At 40.0% G+C, this 16,270-nt stretch overlaps 1 protein-coding gene across 1 annotated transcript in view; it reads left to right on the forward strand.

Moving 5' to 3' along the window:
• The window catches only part of dnah7 (dynein, axonemal, heavy chain 7), a 95,092-nt gene that overhangs the window by 3,062 nt on the left and 75,760 nt on the right, over window positions 1-16,270 (forward strand). Inside the window, exons 8-19 of the mRNA XM_050048073.1 lie at window positions 178-297; window positions 1,847-2,030; window positions 2,202-2,381; window positions 2,974-3,246; window positions 3,545-3,672; window positions 4,965-5,043; window positions 5,352-5,576; window positions 5,728-5,874; window positions 6,673-6,852; window positions 8,910-9,050; window positions 9,148-9,515; window positions 10,897-11,083. Of these exons, the coding sequence (XP_049904030.1) occupies window positions 178-297; window positions 1,847-2,030; window positions 2,202-2,381; window positions 2,974-3,246; window positions 3,545-3,672; window positions 4,965-5,043; window positions 5,352-5,576; window positions 5,728-5,874; window positions 6,673-6,852; window positions 8,910-9,050; window positions 9,148-9,515; window positions 10,897-11,083 (2,212 nt within the window). The remainder of the gene's footprint in view (window positions 1-177; window positions 298-1,846; window positions 2,031-2,201; window positions 2,382-2,973; window positions 3,247-3,544; window positions 3,673-4,964; window positions 5,044-5,351; window positions 5,577-5,727; window positions 5,875-6,672; window positions 6,853-8,909; window positions 9,051-9,147; window positions 9,516-10,896; window positions 11,084-16,270) is intronic.

Here is a 16,270-nt window from a genome sequence, read left to right on the forward strand (position 1 = left end):
TAAAAGAACAATAACAAAGTTTACAGTAAAAGAAAACTGTTAGAGGACCATCTAAGATTTTTCTTAAGTTTCCTGATTCAACTATATTTTCCAGTGTCATGCACCTCTGAAATTATTGTTGCTGTAGTAGAACCATGTTTGCCCATCATCTCACCCTCTTTGATGACATGTTTGCAGGGATCTCCGTCTGATAGATGTAGAGGAGTTCCACAGCAGACAGGAGTCCATGGAGCTCTCTGTGTTTCAGCAAACTGTCGCCAGACACGTTGAGAATGCCAGAGGAATCCTCCTCAAACAGTGAGTGTCCGTTATTACTTCTCACCAATATACCTGTGCTCTTTGTTACAATCAGGAGTACTTTTGAATACACAGAAACATATGTCATCTTTGAAGAGCAATAGCAGTTCTAATATTGATGCATTGTATTTTTGTGGTTTAGAGGCCTCATTACGGAAAAATATCCACTCCTCCTGTTACAGGAGAAATTCCTAAACTCATGGATGCATTCTGTCGTATCTCAGACCTCCTGTCTTACCTTAAGAAATCCTAAATATAACTGTAAATTTGATTCTTAAGTTGGCACACCTCCTGTCATGCTTGTATCCATGTTTAGAATGTACACAGACCGCCTGTATCTTTCATTAGAGTGTACTGGTCGGCTATTCGAGTTGGACAAGTCATAATATGAACACCTCTCACTTGTCACTGGCTAGCTAGCTTGCTATCATGAACTAAAAAAAGGACGGGAGTTCAATTTTAGATGGAAATATTTGTGTTGGTAGAGGAGAGGAAACCCCACCTTTTCAGGAAGTTATACTCTCAATTTCTTGAACTAATTATTAATTCTAATGAATTAAAATACTTGATTTTTGTATTTGAATTTAAAGTGTCATATGTCTTGAGTAACATCTCAGTCATTATGTGGTGTTCATGTTGTTCTCGCCTTCATTGTCATCGGAGTACAGACCTAACCACAGTGCTGTTGCCATTTTCGGAGGTTACTTGGCAGTTACTTTGAATTTAGGACAGGGTCTTTCCTAACTTTGGAAATCCCTAAATTAGGACAGCTCTGTAATAGCTAAACCCCTGTCTAAAGATAAGATATGACTTTTTCCTAAATGCAGTCAGGAAACATGTTTCTGTAATAGCAGAAATCCTAAAAGTGATCCTAAACTAAGATAAGATAGAATTTCAGAGTTAGAAGTTTCTGTAATGAGGCCCCAGGAGGACTATAAGTTATATAACTAAGACATCTTTAAGTTGCCATCTGTAAAATGTGGCTTTTTAGTAGTAACATCAAGTGGTAGCCATAGGAAGCTTTTACATCAGGGAATGCACAACCCCCAAATGTTTTTGAAAATCCCTAAGCTGATTACTTGCAAATTCTACCCAAACTTATTAAGTGATACACAGTCTTGTATGCAGAACTCCACCAAATACAAACTGACTCAGGTGAGGTGGTGCCACATTGAATTTGTCCAAGCTCCATGGACTCCCAGCAAGAGCTGGGCTGGCTTTGCTTCTTTAGAAACTTGAAATCAGCAGCCATTCAGGTAACAGAGGAGTGATTAGTGTGGATTGGCAGCACTCGTCCGTCGAATGAATTATAGTAATTATGTGTAAAGAGACGGCTTAACACTTCTCATTCCAACTCCAAACTAACAAGCCACTCATTACAGTGTTCTCCCCTGCCCCATTTTCCACATTAATATCATTTAAGTTTTGAGTTTTTATTCCATTATTTGGCTGTCTGATATTTGCACCCGTAGTTACATTTCTTTTCATGAAATACATAAAAAATTCTCTGAATATAATCTTGCATTGGATTTTGCTTTTTTTGCACTAGCTGGCTTCCCAAAGTGCACGACATTTACTTCCAGGGGTGCAGGAGCGAGCTGGTACCTGCCTCCAGCAACATGGCCAAACTGCTGTCTTTCTTCAACTGTGCAGCTACACTGATGACCTCCCAGCTGCAGAACCTTGCATTAAACTCAATGAGGGACTACACACGCCTTATTTCCCAGGACCGGGTAAGAGAAAGTTTACAAACTTTAGGCCAATATATTTCAGAATAGTTGAACGTCCCAGGCTGGAAAAAGTTATTTCAATAACAGTTTTTGATTTTGACCCAGATAAGCAGGTGGACGCTAAAAGTTGCTGTCTTTTTCTGCCATGTTTTGTTTTACTTTCCACCATCTTAGCAGTCAGAGCGAGTCTATGAGCACCCAGGCTTTGTGCTGCATCTGATCCTGGAGGACAGGGAGATCAAGTTTGAGCCCGAACTCAAATTGTATGAGGAGGCGCTCCTTAACGTCTATGAGCTAATGCTCAGGTCCATCAGCACGGTTCCTCGAGTGGAAACCAAACTGTACTTGGAGTGGGTAAGAAGAAAAATGTGTGTGTGTGTGTGTGTGTGTGTGTGTGTGTGTGTGTGTTTGTTTGTTGCCAGTTTATTAGGTACACCTAGCTGAAACTAATGCAGTAACACAACAGTCAGTGTGTAATAAGTGCAAAAAATCCCTCCTTCCTTTCATTGTAATGTTTAGTTTTTGGCATTGATTCAACTTTATGATCCTTTTTGGAGGATGATCAAAGAGAGATGATCATGGGAGGTGTTTCTCTTATTTAGCCTACCCTCACTGATAAAAGGAGTCGACAAGATAATAGAAACCCAGTGTAACGTCGTGTAACACATTTCAGTTCAACAGAACAACACACTGTAGCCTTCTACATGATAATAAAGATGAAACAACACCTCAACAAACTTCATGAAGGTAAGATTTATTGCTGTACTGTTGTATTAGACTGCTTTAGTTTTAAATGGGTGTACCTATCAAATTGGCAACCAACTGTATGTTATGGCAGTTATTGTTTTTTTTCCACAGTTCTGTATGTTAAAATTACAGTGCGTAGTCATCAAGTTGAGGCATGTAGTTTTCTGCTTACGTTTTTGTCTACTTTGTGTCTTCCTAGCAAGGCTCCCAGTTTGGAAGCACCCTAAAGCCCATAATTCTGCCAGAGATCCTTGAGGCCCACCAGGAGGAGGTGCACGGCGTGTTCTTGATTGAGTGTGACAGGCCCAAGGAGTATGCACGCGAGTATGATAAATACGCAACACTGGTATCCAGGCAGGCAGAGGAGGATGTGGAGCAATTCCTCAGTGAGGGACAATCTTGCGAGGAGATCATGGCGGAGGTGGTACACTACCAGCAGCTTGCTGACCAGATCCAGTACACAACATGCAAGGTATTTGATGGTGGTCACCAGAAATGACAATGTGATGGCTATAAAAGTTAAATATTACTTTTATAGTTGAGACAGTTAGCTGCTGGTGATGACAATGACATTGCAATGTTTCTTCGTTTTCAAATAATAGTCATTATCAATAATAACTTACTATTAAATCCTGAAAACTAAACAATCTGAAAATCTCAAAAGCAACAGTCTTCAAATCTTGATGATTTCCTATGAGTGTCTGTGCTTGTTTGGAAGCCATGTCTTGTATGATGTTAATTGTATTTCTGACCAATATTCTGGGCTTTAGGTGGTCCGTCTTGGCATGTTTGAGGTTCAGTCCCATAAGCTTGTCCAGTCTCTCGTCAAGCGTGCTCAGGAGCTACAGCAGAAACTGGTTACACGGATGCTACAGGACCATCAGGGAATCAACAAGAAGTCAGTTGGTTTGCTGTTTTCTCTCCACTGCCACACAGAAATGGCAAATTGCAGCTGAAACAAGTTATCGTTAAAAAGAAAAAAGAGTTGACGGGAATTTACAGCAATTTTTGTTTTGACAGCTGAAATATGCATAGCAAATCTTGAGATTTCAGACTTCAAATTGTAAGCACTTTCCTTAATTGATCATTGCTAACATTAACAATTAATTAATAGATCAATCATAATTTAAAAAAAACATAAAAACTTATATTGGACAATACCAGATGCATTTTTTCCTCAATCAAAGCTCACACATGAATATTCTCTAACAGCATTGCATAGCCTATGAAATGTATAGATATGTAGAGGCCTAGACATATCAAACCCATTGAATATAACTGGATAATACCTCACTTTGCCTGCTTCATTTACCAATGTTGCCACAACACTCTTCTTCCAGACCCCAGGATGCCTGCCCTATAAAGCAGTTATATTTTGTTTGCTAATGAATGTCATTGTAACATAATGACTTTAGTTGTTCTTTTATCTCAGACATGTTAGGATGTTACATACCTTGACATGTTTCGGCAGAAACTTCTGCCTTCCTCAGAAGTGTCACTTGGTGGTGGTTGTGACGCATCTTTATCAGCTGATCCGTCAATCAGCCGATATTAGGGAGGCCTGACGGGTCACGCCACCTGCTGTCCATCTGCCGCCTCTCCAGGACACTGCTCCAGGTGTGGGAGAGCATGTATTATAATTTAATTTAATTTAATTTAATTTATATACTTATATGCCCCCTTGTCCCTGTTCATCATCGTCTAATATCGGCTGATTGACAGATCAGCTGATAAAGAGGCGTCACAACCACCACCAAGTGACACATCTTAGGAAGGCGGAAGTTTCCGCCGAAACATGTCAAGGTATGTAACATCCTAACATGTCTGAGATAAAAGAACAACTAAAGTCATTATCAGAAACTAAAGACATAATGAACACCATTGAACTGTCATTGTAACATGCTTTCAAAATGCATCATTCTACTGATAGCTCAAATGTAGCAGGAGACAACACATTGTTAATTTTTCAGAATCAGATCATTATTAGATCGATTAAATTTCACATGTTTGATCAAATTCTCTGATTAACAAGGTGCCAGTCAAAGGGAATATACAGTTGTACCATTTTGGTTTTGGACCCAGCGACTCTATCCTAATAGAGCCTCTTAGCTCCAAGCTGTGCCATAATGAGATTGTAAGTCTGTAAAACCCTTTGTATATGTCACTGAATTAATGCTTTTCCTCTCACAGGCTCTGTAATGAATTTGAGAAGATTGCGGAAAAGGCACTGAGAACCCCTCCTGACACACAGAAATTGATGGAGCTTAAGGTAACTAACCCAAATTCTTGTCACACAGCCCGGCTTGGCGCAGGGTTTTACTCTGTGTACAATTGTCCCTCACACCTCACCTGGCTCACCTGGTAGCGCAGAGATTCCAACAAAATAATATCTAAAAAAAAATTAAATTCCAGTCAGTAATAACAGATACATGTTTTTGTTCACACCTGCAAACTGACTTTTGACGGTAACTGGGCTGAGGCAGTCGCAGCAATTGAATACTTTTAAGTACAAACTTTTTAGCCATATGGGTGAAGTGCTGTATCAGTGGTTGTTGATGTCCTGTCCTCCCCATCCAGGCCTTCATGAATAAGGTGCAGACTGAAGAGATGCCTCTGTTGGAGCAAAGATTGGCAGAGTCCAACAGACAGTTGTGTTCCCTCATGGACTTTGTCACCCTCTCACCACTGGACATGGAGCTCAACACACAAACCATCCAGTGGTTTCAGCGCATGCCATCCATCTTTAAGGAACACCGACAGATTGTTGCTGAAAAGACAGAGCAATATCAGAGCGGGCTTAAGGTCTGTGTTTCTACTCTATCTTTGAAACTATTGATCTGTTGACCAGGATCTGTTTTTTTACTGCATTTTTACTATTTAGATTTTGCAAATCTAAATAGTTAATGTAAAATGAAAAGCTGTTATTGAGGGCATTTCTGTATGTGCATTCCAGTTGTGCCGTCAACGCTTTGAGGAAGAACTGGAGAGCTACAGCGTACAGGTGGAGGAGTTTATCAACTTTGGTGAGCTGACGGATCTCAGCATGTACTTGAAGAAATCCCAGGCCCTCAGTGCTAAACTGGAGTTAGCCATGGAAAAGGTACATCATGATTTCAGTGCTTAAAAATATAGGTATCAGTGCAAGGGCACCTTACACAGGTGTGGAAGATCAGCTGTTGCGGTGTTATTCAAGGCTAAGTATAATCTTTGATTTTAAAAGTACTTTACAAATTATGTTAAAGAGCAGAGGTCATGGATAGACATGCCTCTGGGGGCGGCAGTAGCTCAGTCCATAGGGACTTCACCTGGGAACCGAAGGGTTGCCAGCTCAAGTCTCTGTATGGACCAAGTATGAAGTGTGTACTGGCAGCTGGAGAGGTGCCAGCTCACCTCCTGGGCACTACCAAGGTGCTCTTGAGCAAGGCACTGAACTTGAAACTGCTCATGGCACCTGTCCAAGGCAGCACCTCCATTTTGTCATTTTTCTATTTAATGCATGTATGTATACTGTAGGTCCTGTGTGTACATGTGTGTGAATTTTGGGCCTGTGTGTATATGACAACAGAGTAAAAAACAGGATTTTCTCCTCAGGGATTAATTAAGTATGTCTTCTTCTTCTTCTTGTTATTGAAAGTAACACATTCATAGTGGTTTATTGCTTTGTATTTGAAGTTGCTTTATAGTATGTGCTTTCCAATGTTTTACCTGTAGAGGGCAGCATTGGCTGTAAAAAAAATAACTAAGTCACAGGCGTTGTAAGAGGCTTTTAAGGTTTTTGTCATTCACACATTGACAATCATCTGTTTATCCATCTGTATTTTATTTGTATTCTTTGTTTTTTCTCTTTTCAATCCTTCCATCTGTACATCTCTTTCAACCTTATTGTCACTCTGGACAGATAAATGATTTCAATCTAGAGGAGGAGGCCTACGGCTGGTCTGTTTCCCAGTACCCACAGCGTAAGACGATCCAGGACAAGCTCACACCCTTCCTGCGCCTCTATGAGACGGCCACTGATTTCCTAAACCAGTACGAGCAGTGGCTGCATGGACCGCTCTCGGGTGTGAACCCAGACAAGGTACCAGAATTTGGAAATTCCTTTGTTATGTGAAAGTGTAGTCATCAAACCATCAAGCACTTAACAATGAATACCTTCAATATAGCTTAAGTGCTGTTAAAAATGCTATCATACAAGTTCTGAACTGTGAGCACTGGGATGTGGCCAGGTTTACCTGTGTTATACAAGGGCTCAGCTCTACCATGGTGTAAAAGCAAGGGTAAAACTGTTCTGCAGTAAGATATTCTATTAGAGTTGGTGTGGTCATGGTGGGCGCAGAAGCCCATAGATAAAATGTGATCGTCAGCAGTAACAGAGGAATCTGAGAATAATGGTTTGTTTAAAAATCTGTATGCTTTGAAAGCTCTCCCTCCATTCCGTTAAACCTTCAGCTGTTCAGGTTTCATTCACCATAACGCTACAGGATATAAAAAGCTGCCTCTCTTGCACACTATTTCACACATACACCTACACATGCATTTATGGATTTCAGTCTTCAAACATACTGTATCTCATAAATCAGTCATATGGCATATCAGTCTTTTTGCTTTGATTTGCTTTGTCCACATTGCATTTATGTAAAATGTGCTATCGCTTGTGAGAGACATTGACGTGTACGTGTGGATAAAAATTCACAAACACACTCGTGTGTTCCAGTGGCCTGCACCCCACTGTTAGATTGACATCTCCGTTTCTGTCTATACTGATGTGTTAAAGCAGCTCTGACTGGCTCTTTTTATAGCAGCTGCTAGGCAGAGTGAGGTTTTTTTTCTCTTCAGCATCTTTTAACAAAAAAAAAAAAGTCATTAAGACAAGATATTAGAGAAACACATGGGAGTATAAAAGATCTCATATTAACAGGATTAAGTAAAATGAAATAAAAGATCAAAATGAGTTAAAAGTGAATAATAAAAAGGAGAGTAAAATATCAGTGCAGTTACAGTGCAGCAGTGTGTAACTGCACTGGTGATACTATCATTGTTATTAAGTACACCTGGGTCTGCCTTTTACACTATTATTTACATATTAGTGTGACATGGCTACTATGAAAAATGCATATGGTACTCATTCTGGTCTAAGCACCCATCTTTGCTCATACAACTGCCTATCCCAACTGTGTCACCCCTCATTCTCCCAGGGTCTGCATATCAAAGCTTCGTAGTACAAAGACACAGGTGTTTTCATTTGACTGATTAGAGAGGTCTCTTTAGAGCAATGCTCCTTACAAACCTTAGTTTGTCTTTTGCTGTCAGTGGTAACTGCACTTCCTCCATTAACTTCATACCCATGTGATATTACTGCTGCTATAACTGACAGTATTACCTCTGTGACTATCAGTGCCACTAACAGTACAGCTGCCTCTACTACAATTACTAACAATAGTACCTTTGACACTACTACAAACACATATTTTACCTCAGCAACCACTCAGTATAGACAGGGCACAAAGTGTCATACTCTAAAACCACGCCACGAAGGGGAAGACAGTATGCAACTAAGGGCTGCCTGTAGCTAGCGTCTGGTTTCTTGATTTAGCAGCTTGTTAAAACTCAGATATGGGTTCTTTACCATGTTGGTAGCGCGTCCCACTACACTACATGTTGTTTACTAGTGGAAGTTAATGACAAGGAGGCACCTCCATGAAATAGAAAGTCAGTGGAGAGCAATGCATTGTTCTCCCCTCTGGCGGGGACATGACTTAAATGCACTCTGTCTCTGAAGTGACCGTGATAAACACCATAAGAACCTCCTAGCAACCACCTTGTTCCTCGAATAACCATAAGCATGCACTGCCAACAATTTCACAATTGTTTAAGTTGCTTTCATCATTATTGTAGCAAAATGGTCTGTTTCACCAATTCTCATGTTTGTTTCTATAATAGTTTCTATTAATTTAAAGAAGTAGTGAATTTGATTTATACACATTATAGTGAGTTACATTAGAATTGAGTGACTGTATATTTACAAAAAAATAAAGACAATGACAAACAAACTTTTTGGTGTAATAGACAATTACAAACCGATAGTTTATCTGTTTTTTTCTGGTGTCTTTGTAATGCAAAAACCCACCCATGTAGGTAGAAGGGGATGTTGGTAACTACTGGCGTACTCTGTATAAGCTGGAGAAAGGCTTCAGTGATGTACCCAAAGCCCTGAGCATTGCCACCACTATGAAGACTAAGGTGGAGGACTTCAAGGAGCACATTCCTTTGGTACAGGTGAGACCCAAACAGAAAGATTTGATATCTATAGGAGTCAAAGTAACTTTAATTTCAAATACTAAATACTATTTTTTGTACAACTCCTCCTTCATAGGTACTATGCAACCCAGGGCTGCGTAACAGACACTGGGATGCCATGACGGAGGTGGCCGGCATCTCCCTGCACCCAGCTGATGACCAGGCCTGTGTGGCTAACTACCTATCCATGCACCTGGAAAAGCACCTGAGCAGCTTTGAGGGCATCAGTGAGGCGGCCAGCAAGGAGTACTCCCTGGAGAAGGCCATGGAGAAAATGGCCAGTGAGTGGGGTGACATAGAATTCAGCTTCCTGGCCTACCGAGAGACGGGCACCTCCATCCTGTCATCTGTGGATGAAGTGCAGATGCTGCTGGACGATCACATTGTGAAGACACAAACCATGAGGGGCTCACCCTTCATCAAGCCTTTCGAGGTAGAGATACGGTAAGAAATGAGATTTGGCTGAGAATTATTTAGCTTTTTTGAATGAGCAATTCACTAATGTTATGAAGTAAGTACACATGGTACGGCAAGTTAGAAGCTAAAGTTCACTTTGGTGGTAAATTGACACATTTGGCTAATGATGCCCCAACGTAATGTTCACTCGTTCAGTTCTGTTATCTCCTGTTTGGGCTGGATGATGTTGCAGTGTTTGGTAAAACACTCTTGATATGTGTGTTTTATGGATGCTCTGCTTGTGGACAGGACACACAGACTGAAATATCGCGTACGACAAATTTTGACTCCTTTATCTGAAGCTGAAGAAACAAAGTGTTTGTCTGTCTCAGATTTGTAGTTAACATATTCTTTGTGAAAACTGAAAAACAACAACTGAGCATCATGCATAAATCATTCATTACTATTCTGTTTTTATCTGCCTCTGAGTTCAGTAAATGATGAAATTTCTCTATCCTCTGTAATTTGTGAGATTATTGCAATACTGTGCTGCTGCAAGGCACAGTTTGACACGGGTTCCCTGCAGCTTTTAAAAATGTATTGTGCCATATTTGGCAGGATGCTAAAGCAGCTACTGTAAAGTTTTTTATGAACTTTTTTTGCAATATCACATAAGTATTTTATAATGCCATTATCCAGCTTTGTGGGTGGGAGAGGATAATACCACAGTGAAGATTAAGAAATCTGCCTGTAAGTAGTGCATTGTACAAGTTTCTCCTAGAGACAGTCCCAACTACCTTTTATACTGAGTGTACTAATCATTCATTTAGAGGATCCCTGCCTTTAAATGCAAGATAATATAAATACACATCTAGGATTTCCTAATCCCTTTTACCTTTGAGCTGTCATCATTTTGATTGGTTCACTGTGGACTTCTTGTCCTTCCCCAAAAAGTGGCAAATTATTTTGTAAACCTAGCGAAGTAATATTCGTTAAAGGTGTTTACAGTTGTCTTCTTTGTAAGCCTGTACCTGAGGTGTTTGCAGCTTGGTTGCTTTTACAGGTCTCGTAGCCCTTGTTCGGACTGCTGACCCAGATGGTTTATCCAGAATGAATCCAGTTGAAAAAAAAACACACACACTCATGAGACACATGAAATGGTATTTTTGCAAATCTGAGCCAAACCACATTTGGAGACAGTTTGAAATGCGATTCCAATCAGACTTCTACAGATGCATTTCAGTGAGGGCCGTCTGGACACTCAAATCAGATTTCAAAGTGCCTTTGAACACAACACACAACAACACCATCAAAACCAGGATGACGGAAGTTCCCCCCGTTAACACCAATACACATAATGATGTGATCATAATCGGATGTAGTTATGCCCCCTCTTATCCCACTTACATGTACTCATCTTCTCGTATAGGGAATGGGAGGGCAAGTTGTTGCTCCTCCAAGAGATCCTGGATGAATGGTTAAAGGTGCAGTCCACTTGGCTCTACCTGGAGCCCATATTCAGCTCCCCTGACATCATGAGTCAGATGCCTGAGGAGGGTCGCCGTTTCTCAAATGTTGACAAAACCTGGAGGGACACCATGAAACAAGTTTCACTGGTAAGTTGTTTGATATATTTTTGTTTTGTAGAGATTTTATTATTGCAGCAGAATGCTGTAAAGATGAGGGAGACCATGTTTAATACACAGAACTCTGTGTGGAGGGGCATGAGCAAGAAGATAAGCTTCTCCCTAGGTGGATCAGTAGACGATCATTATCTAAAAAGAGGAATCAGACAGATCTTTTTTCCAGGGCAGATATGGCCAAGATAAGAGCATTGTATTTGGTTACTGAGAGCTGTAAGGGGAACTCCAGTATATCAAAACAGATGTGTCAAAAATGACCATGAATGGAATTAAGTTTGCAAAAATGTACATTTCAGTGTAGTCTATGAAGTTGAACTTAAAGAATCAAACTCAGCCCCAAATTGCTGTGCATCAAGACATCTAAGTTTGTGGTTGGAAAAAAAGTCGTATCTAGGACTATTGCTATGGGCAGTCACAGTGCTTTACAGTGGTCAACCATATGCCTGTTATAGTTTCATCTACTTGTCACTGTCATTACAGAGAGGGCTTGCCACCCATGAAGAAAATAAATACCCTTGGAAAATAACAAAAACTGGTTTAACTCTAAATATTTATGACATACTAGACCTTTAACATTTGTTATCACCAGTTCAAAGTTAATTGGTTAAACAGCAACAGCCTGGATAGTTTGATGAGAACACACTTCCCAAGCAAAAAAAAGAAATAAAGAGAGAAAGAAAGGCATCGTGCCAGCCAATTAAATCTTGGTCGAACAGGAACACATTTAGCCATCCAGTTGGTGTATTGACCGCACAGAGCCATTTCCTCAGAATGGTTGCTATTTTTTAATAATGTCTATTAAACTGGAGTGATAATGATCCTCTTTAGCCATATCACACATTTCAGTAATGGAAAATAGAAGCAATAGTTGGAAATATTAACATGCTGCAAGCCAGATCAAAAAGTTTGCTGGTTAGCACAAATCTAGTTTTAATGCTCAGAGGCAGAAAATAAGTTAAAGCTGAAAAGATTCTTCTCATGACTTGAAACAAAATCAAAAATCCTGTGGCTCTACATTCAAGTATGATGTACAGTACACAGTTTAAGCCTGGTATATTACCAGACAGTGTTACCATTAAAATATATAGTTCTTTACTATAATTAGACCAAATTCAGCCCTCAGCATAAACTGACCAGGTGAGGCTAAACATAAACACACAAACATACACACACTGAGAGTGACAGCAGAGGTTGAGAATGAAATAAAGAGGAGAACAAGAGGCACAGAGGTATACAGCAGAAGCAGAAAGGAGTACTTAGGTTGAGACAGGCAGGGAAAGAGAGTGCAGAGAGAGGAGGGAATCAGCAGGAAAAGGGGAGAGAGCAAAGACAGAAACAACAGAGCGAGGATAGAAAGGGAGTGTTGCACCAGCATCCTCAAAGAGTTTCCAAAGGGTAATTGGCGTCCTCAGTAGACCTGAAATGAGACACATCAATTTCAGGCAGTGTCCTCCAGAAAGCCCAGCCTGACTGCACCATCAAATAGAAATTATGGATTTTGTCTGGAAGGGGCAGGGCCGTACTGAGCCACAAAGAAAATGAGGTCACCAAGGGACTGGGAGCCTACACACAGAGATGTGCACGTGTACTGTCCAGTCTACTGTGAGCTGTGTACGCAGTGTGATGGAGCATGTTGGCACAAATGTTGCTACAGTAGTTTTTACACTTGCATTTGCGCGTATCCAGCTTAAAATAGGGCCCTGTTTCTGGGTTGTATTAAGCTCAGTGAAGTTAACTCAGTAGGTAGCCTACTGGTGCTGTATAATTTAATAGATGATTTCATTATACTTATTTTACTTAATTCAAGTATTTTAAGATGGAAATATCCGACAACATGTATAATACTGGTACTAAAGTCCCCCGTCAAACATGAATCCTTTTGTTAAAGGTTCTATATATGAGACTTTAAATATTAATATGGCAGTAATGGCATCCTTAGCAGACAATGAAGTCACACTCCCTCTGTGTGTGTTGTAATCCGAACTTCTCTGTTGTTTGTTTTGGTAGCTGGGTTGGCCATGTGTGCATGTGAGTGCATGTGAGTCCTTACATTAATGTCCCACTGAATAGCTTATTGCTGCCGCTCTGCATTGCGCTCGTACTGCGGTTACTGCTGACAAGACCATCCCCGGAATGGCGTCACAGAAACATAATCCCCACCCTTGGGTTCCCTCACACGCTAGCACTGTTAGCTCTGTCAGCACTGTTGCTGTTGCTGTTGCTAGCACCATTAGTGCCGGTCGCACTGCTAGCTGCTGCCTTTTCGGCTCAGCCACGTTCATGTTTGCTTTTGACGTTAGAGGTGAGAGCTGTGTGCAGGCAAACCCAGCCAGGGTGTCTGGTAGCTAAAACGCATTAAGAACACTTTTACAGTACATGTATTTGAGTTAATATTGATTGATTGATTGTGCATAGTTATGATTTAGCACAGCTAAACAATGGCTTTTTCATAACATGTATGATATTACTGCTGAGTATTTGTATTTTGTTAAACTGGTGAGCCTCCACACAGCTGCTTAGTTATCTTAATGGGCTCAGACAGCCAGGAAGGATTTTTCATTGTTACCTGCTGTGTGAATTTAATCAGAAAGTAAATACGCTATTTGATGTTGCCATTTTCTTCCTTAGTATGGTAATTATGTAGTTTCAGGGCACTGAAGATTGTCGGTATTGTTCCTGATGAATAGGCAGGAACCTGCTTTACTGTTTAGTAGTGCTGCTTACCATTTCAGAACACTGATCAGCTGCACAGGTAAAAGCAGCATGCAAGTGTTCCAATCCTTGTCGTACATTGAGAAATTCTACTTATTTTGCTTTCTATAGTCTTCAAAAAACCTTTTTAATTTATTTCAAAGCAAGTTAAAACCTGTTGCCCTCGCTCTTGTTGTGTTAGAGTGGGTGAGAGCATGGTTTTCCCTCAAAGCAGGGTGACAGAGCAAGACAAGGGAAAAAACATCATTATGCATTAGAATAAGTGTATCATCTTAATTTCAATATTTAAAGTAAATGTGAGCATCAAAACACCCACAGTGTTATATTCCTGAGTGCCACTTACTAAGGTTGACCATTAAGAGGAGTTTGAACTAACTATTTAATACAAGAAAGACATACTTGCCTTAACATTTACCATTACCTGAGATTGTGTGAGAGATGATAGTGCAGTGTGTTGCACAACGTGTCAGCATGAAAAGCTAACTCCTGTCTGTTATTGATCATAATTATCAATCATGGAAAGTGAGACTCAAAGCTCACGTACAGTACTTTCCACCATCCTGAAACTGCCCTAAAACATTTGGGAGTCTATTAAAACAATCACTTGTAGTGTAGTCTACCTTGTCTCCGCCATCTGACTCAGCAGTGAACACAAGAGCCGCTTGAACATAATAAAATAATTGTTTCAGCTCCACTAGGTTGGTATACTCCTTAAGTATCCCCAGTGGTCATTTGGACACAGCATTTAGAGATTCATAAAAACCTATCCTGCTACTGGAAACGTACTTGCAATAATTTGAAAATTACCTGAGGGTATAACTCTATGAGACTTTTATTTGATTTGAGTTTTTTTTCTACGCCTGACTCGAGTTGAGTTGCTTACTACTAATCTCTTGAAACATTGCAAGGATAATTTAAAGTCTGTTTGAGAACAAAATCAAAACATACTGCTTTACAACTTAATTCTCATGTCCACATATTTTAAGGTATCTCAGCAGATGGGATAGCACTTAATTAAAAACTGGGTTTGTCTATGTAATGTTTATGTATGTTATTACAGGGCAGTACAGAATGTTGGAGAGAAATGTAAACTAGGTTCAGAAACTAGAAAAGTGGCTACTTTTTTTTCCTGGAAGTGTCCTTTAATTACAGATGATTCTGCTAGATGATGATTCACTCTTGTGATTAATACACTGCATAACTAACTTCAATGTATAGAGTCACCAGTAGAATATTCTCTTCATAAAATTAGCAGAAAAAGTAACTTATGTAGTGAGAAATCACTGTGTATGATCCCAAATGATAATAGTGGGCATCCCACATGTAGTTGCCCCCCAGGACGTTTAAACACTGTTGGTTTTCAGCCTGTTATTTGTCTAAATGATTTTAGAAACAAAATTGGTTATAATTTTTGCATTATTTATCTACCTTTTAAATATTTTCAACTGGAAATGTTCAATAACACAGCTTCAGATTAATATTTTTTCTAAGCAAAGTTATGATTCACACTATGCTCTTCTTCTGCAATCACCAGTTTCTTGCAATGTGTAAAGCTAATGATTCTAATTCCCCATACCATGTAGGCCAGTTATAGGAAAAACACCCCTCCATATAGGCGTACACTGCATCAACATCTTGACAAAGAACACATCCCTTCATCTCGTCCATGGCATTGATCAGCAGTGCATGAAATTGGAATCATCTCAACTCCATACCACCAACGAACAGTGTGAGCAAAAAAAAAAAAAAAAAGCAGGCTACAGTGCAGCTCTCCTTCCCACAAATCACTTCAGGGTTGTTGCCTGTTGACATCAGATCATCCACTAGGAGCTGCTCGAGATCCACTGATCTTCCAGCTCCTTACAGCCTCTACATCTTAACTTCATTTTCCGCCACTTTTTTTTTGGATTTTCTGCCTGCTTTAATGTGTCATTTATCTACTCCTGCATGCACAATTGGAGAAAAAACGGGGCCAAATCAATTTAAAATACTTATTTCTTTGAACCTGTTTCTTTTAACTATGCAGCATATCACACCTTTGCCCCCTCTAATGAGCTGAGGAAGGGAGAAACGCTTGGCCATCTGAGCTCATGGAGAAGATGACTGACATATTGTTTTTTAATAGTCTGATGGATTCACCCTGTAATAACACAATAATAGCCAGTAAAAATAGCTCACTTAATATTAAACTCACACTCATGCAGATATAATACTCTGCAGGATGTGCCTTGAACATACAAAACCTTATTTGTCCTGGATCTGTGGTGTGTGTCAGATTCAAACAAAGAAAAACACTCTTTAGGTTATGTTTTTTTCGCCACACAGATTGCAGACTTGCCATATCAGTCGTGGACAGTTGCTGTCCCTCATTGAAGCCATCTGTTTGGTGCATAAAAACCACATTATCAAGTGCATAATACATGCATTAGAGCATTGTTATCCCTTCAG

The sequence above is a fragment of the Epinephelus moara genome, chromosome 7 (assembly GCF_006386435.1).
Source record: "Epinephelus moara isolate mb chromosome 7, YSFRI_EMoa_1.0, whole genome shotgun sequence".
Lineage (NCBI taxonomy): Eukaryota > Metazoa > Chordata > Actinopteri > Perciformes > Serranidae > Epinephelus > Epinephelus moara.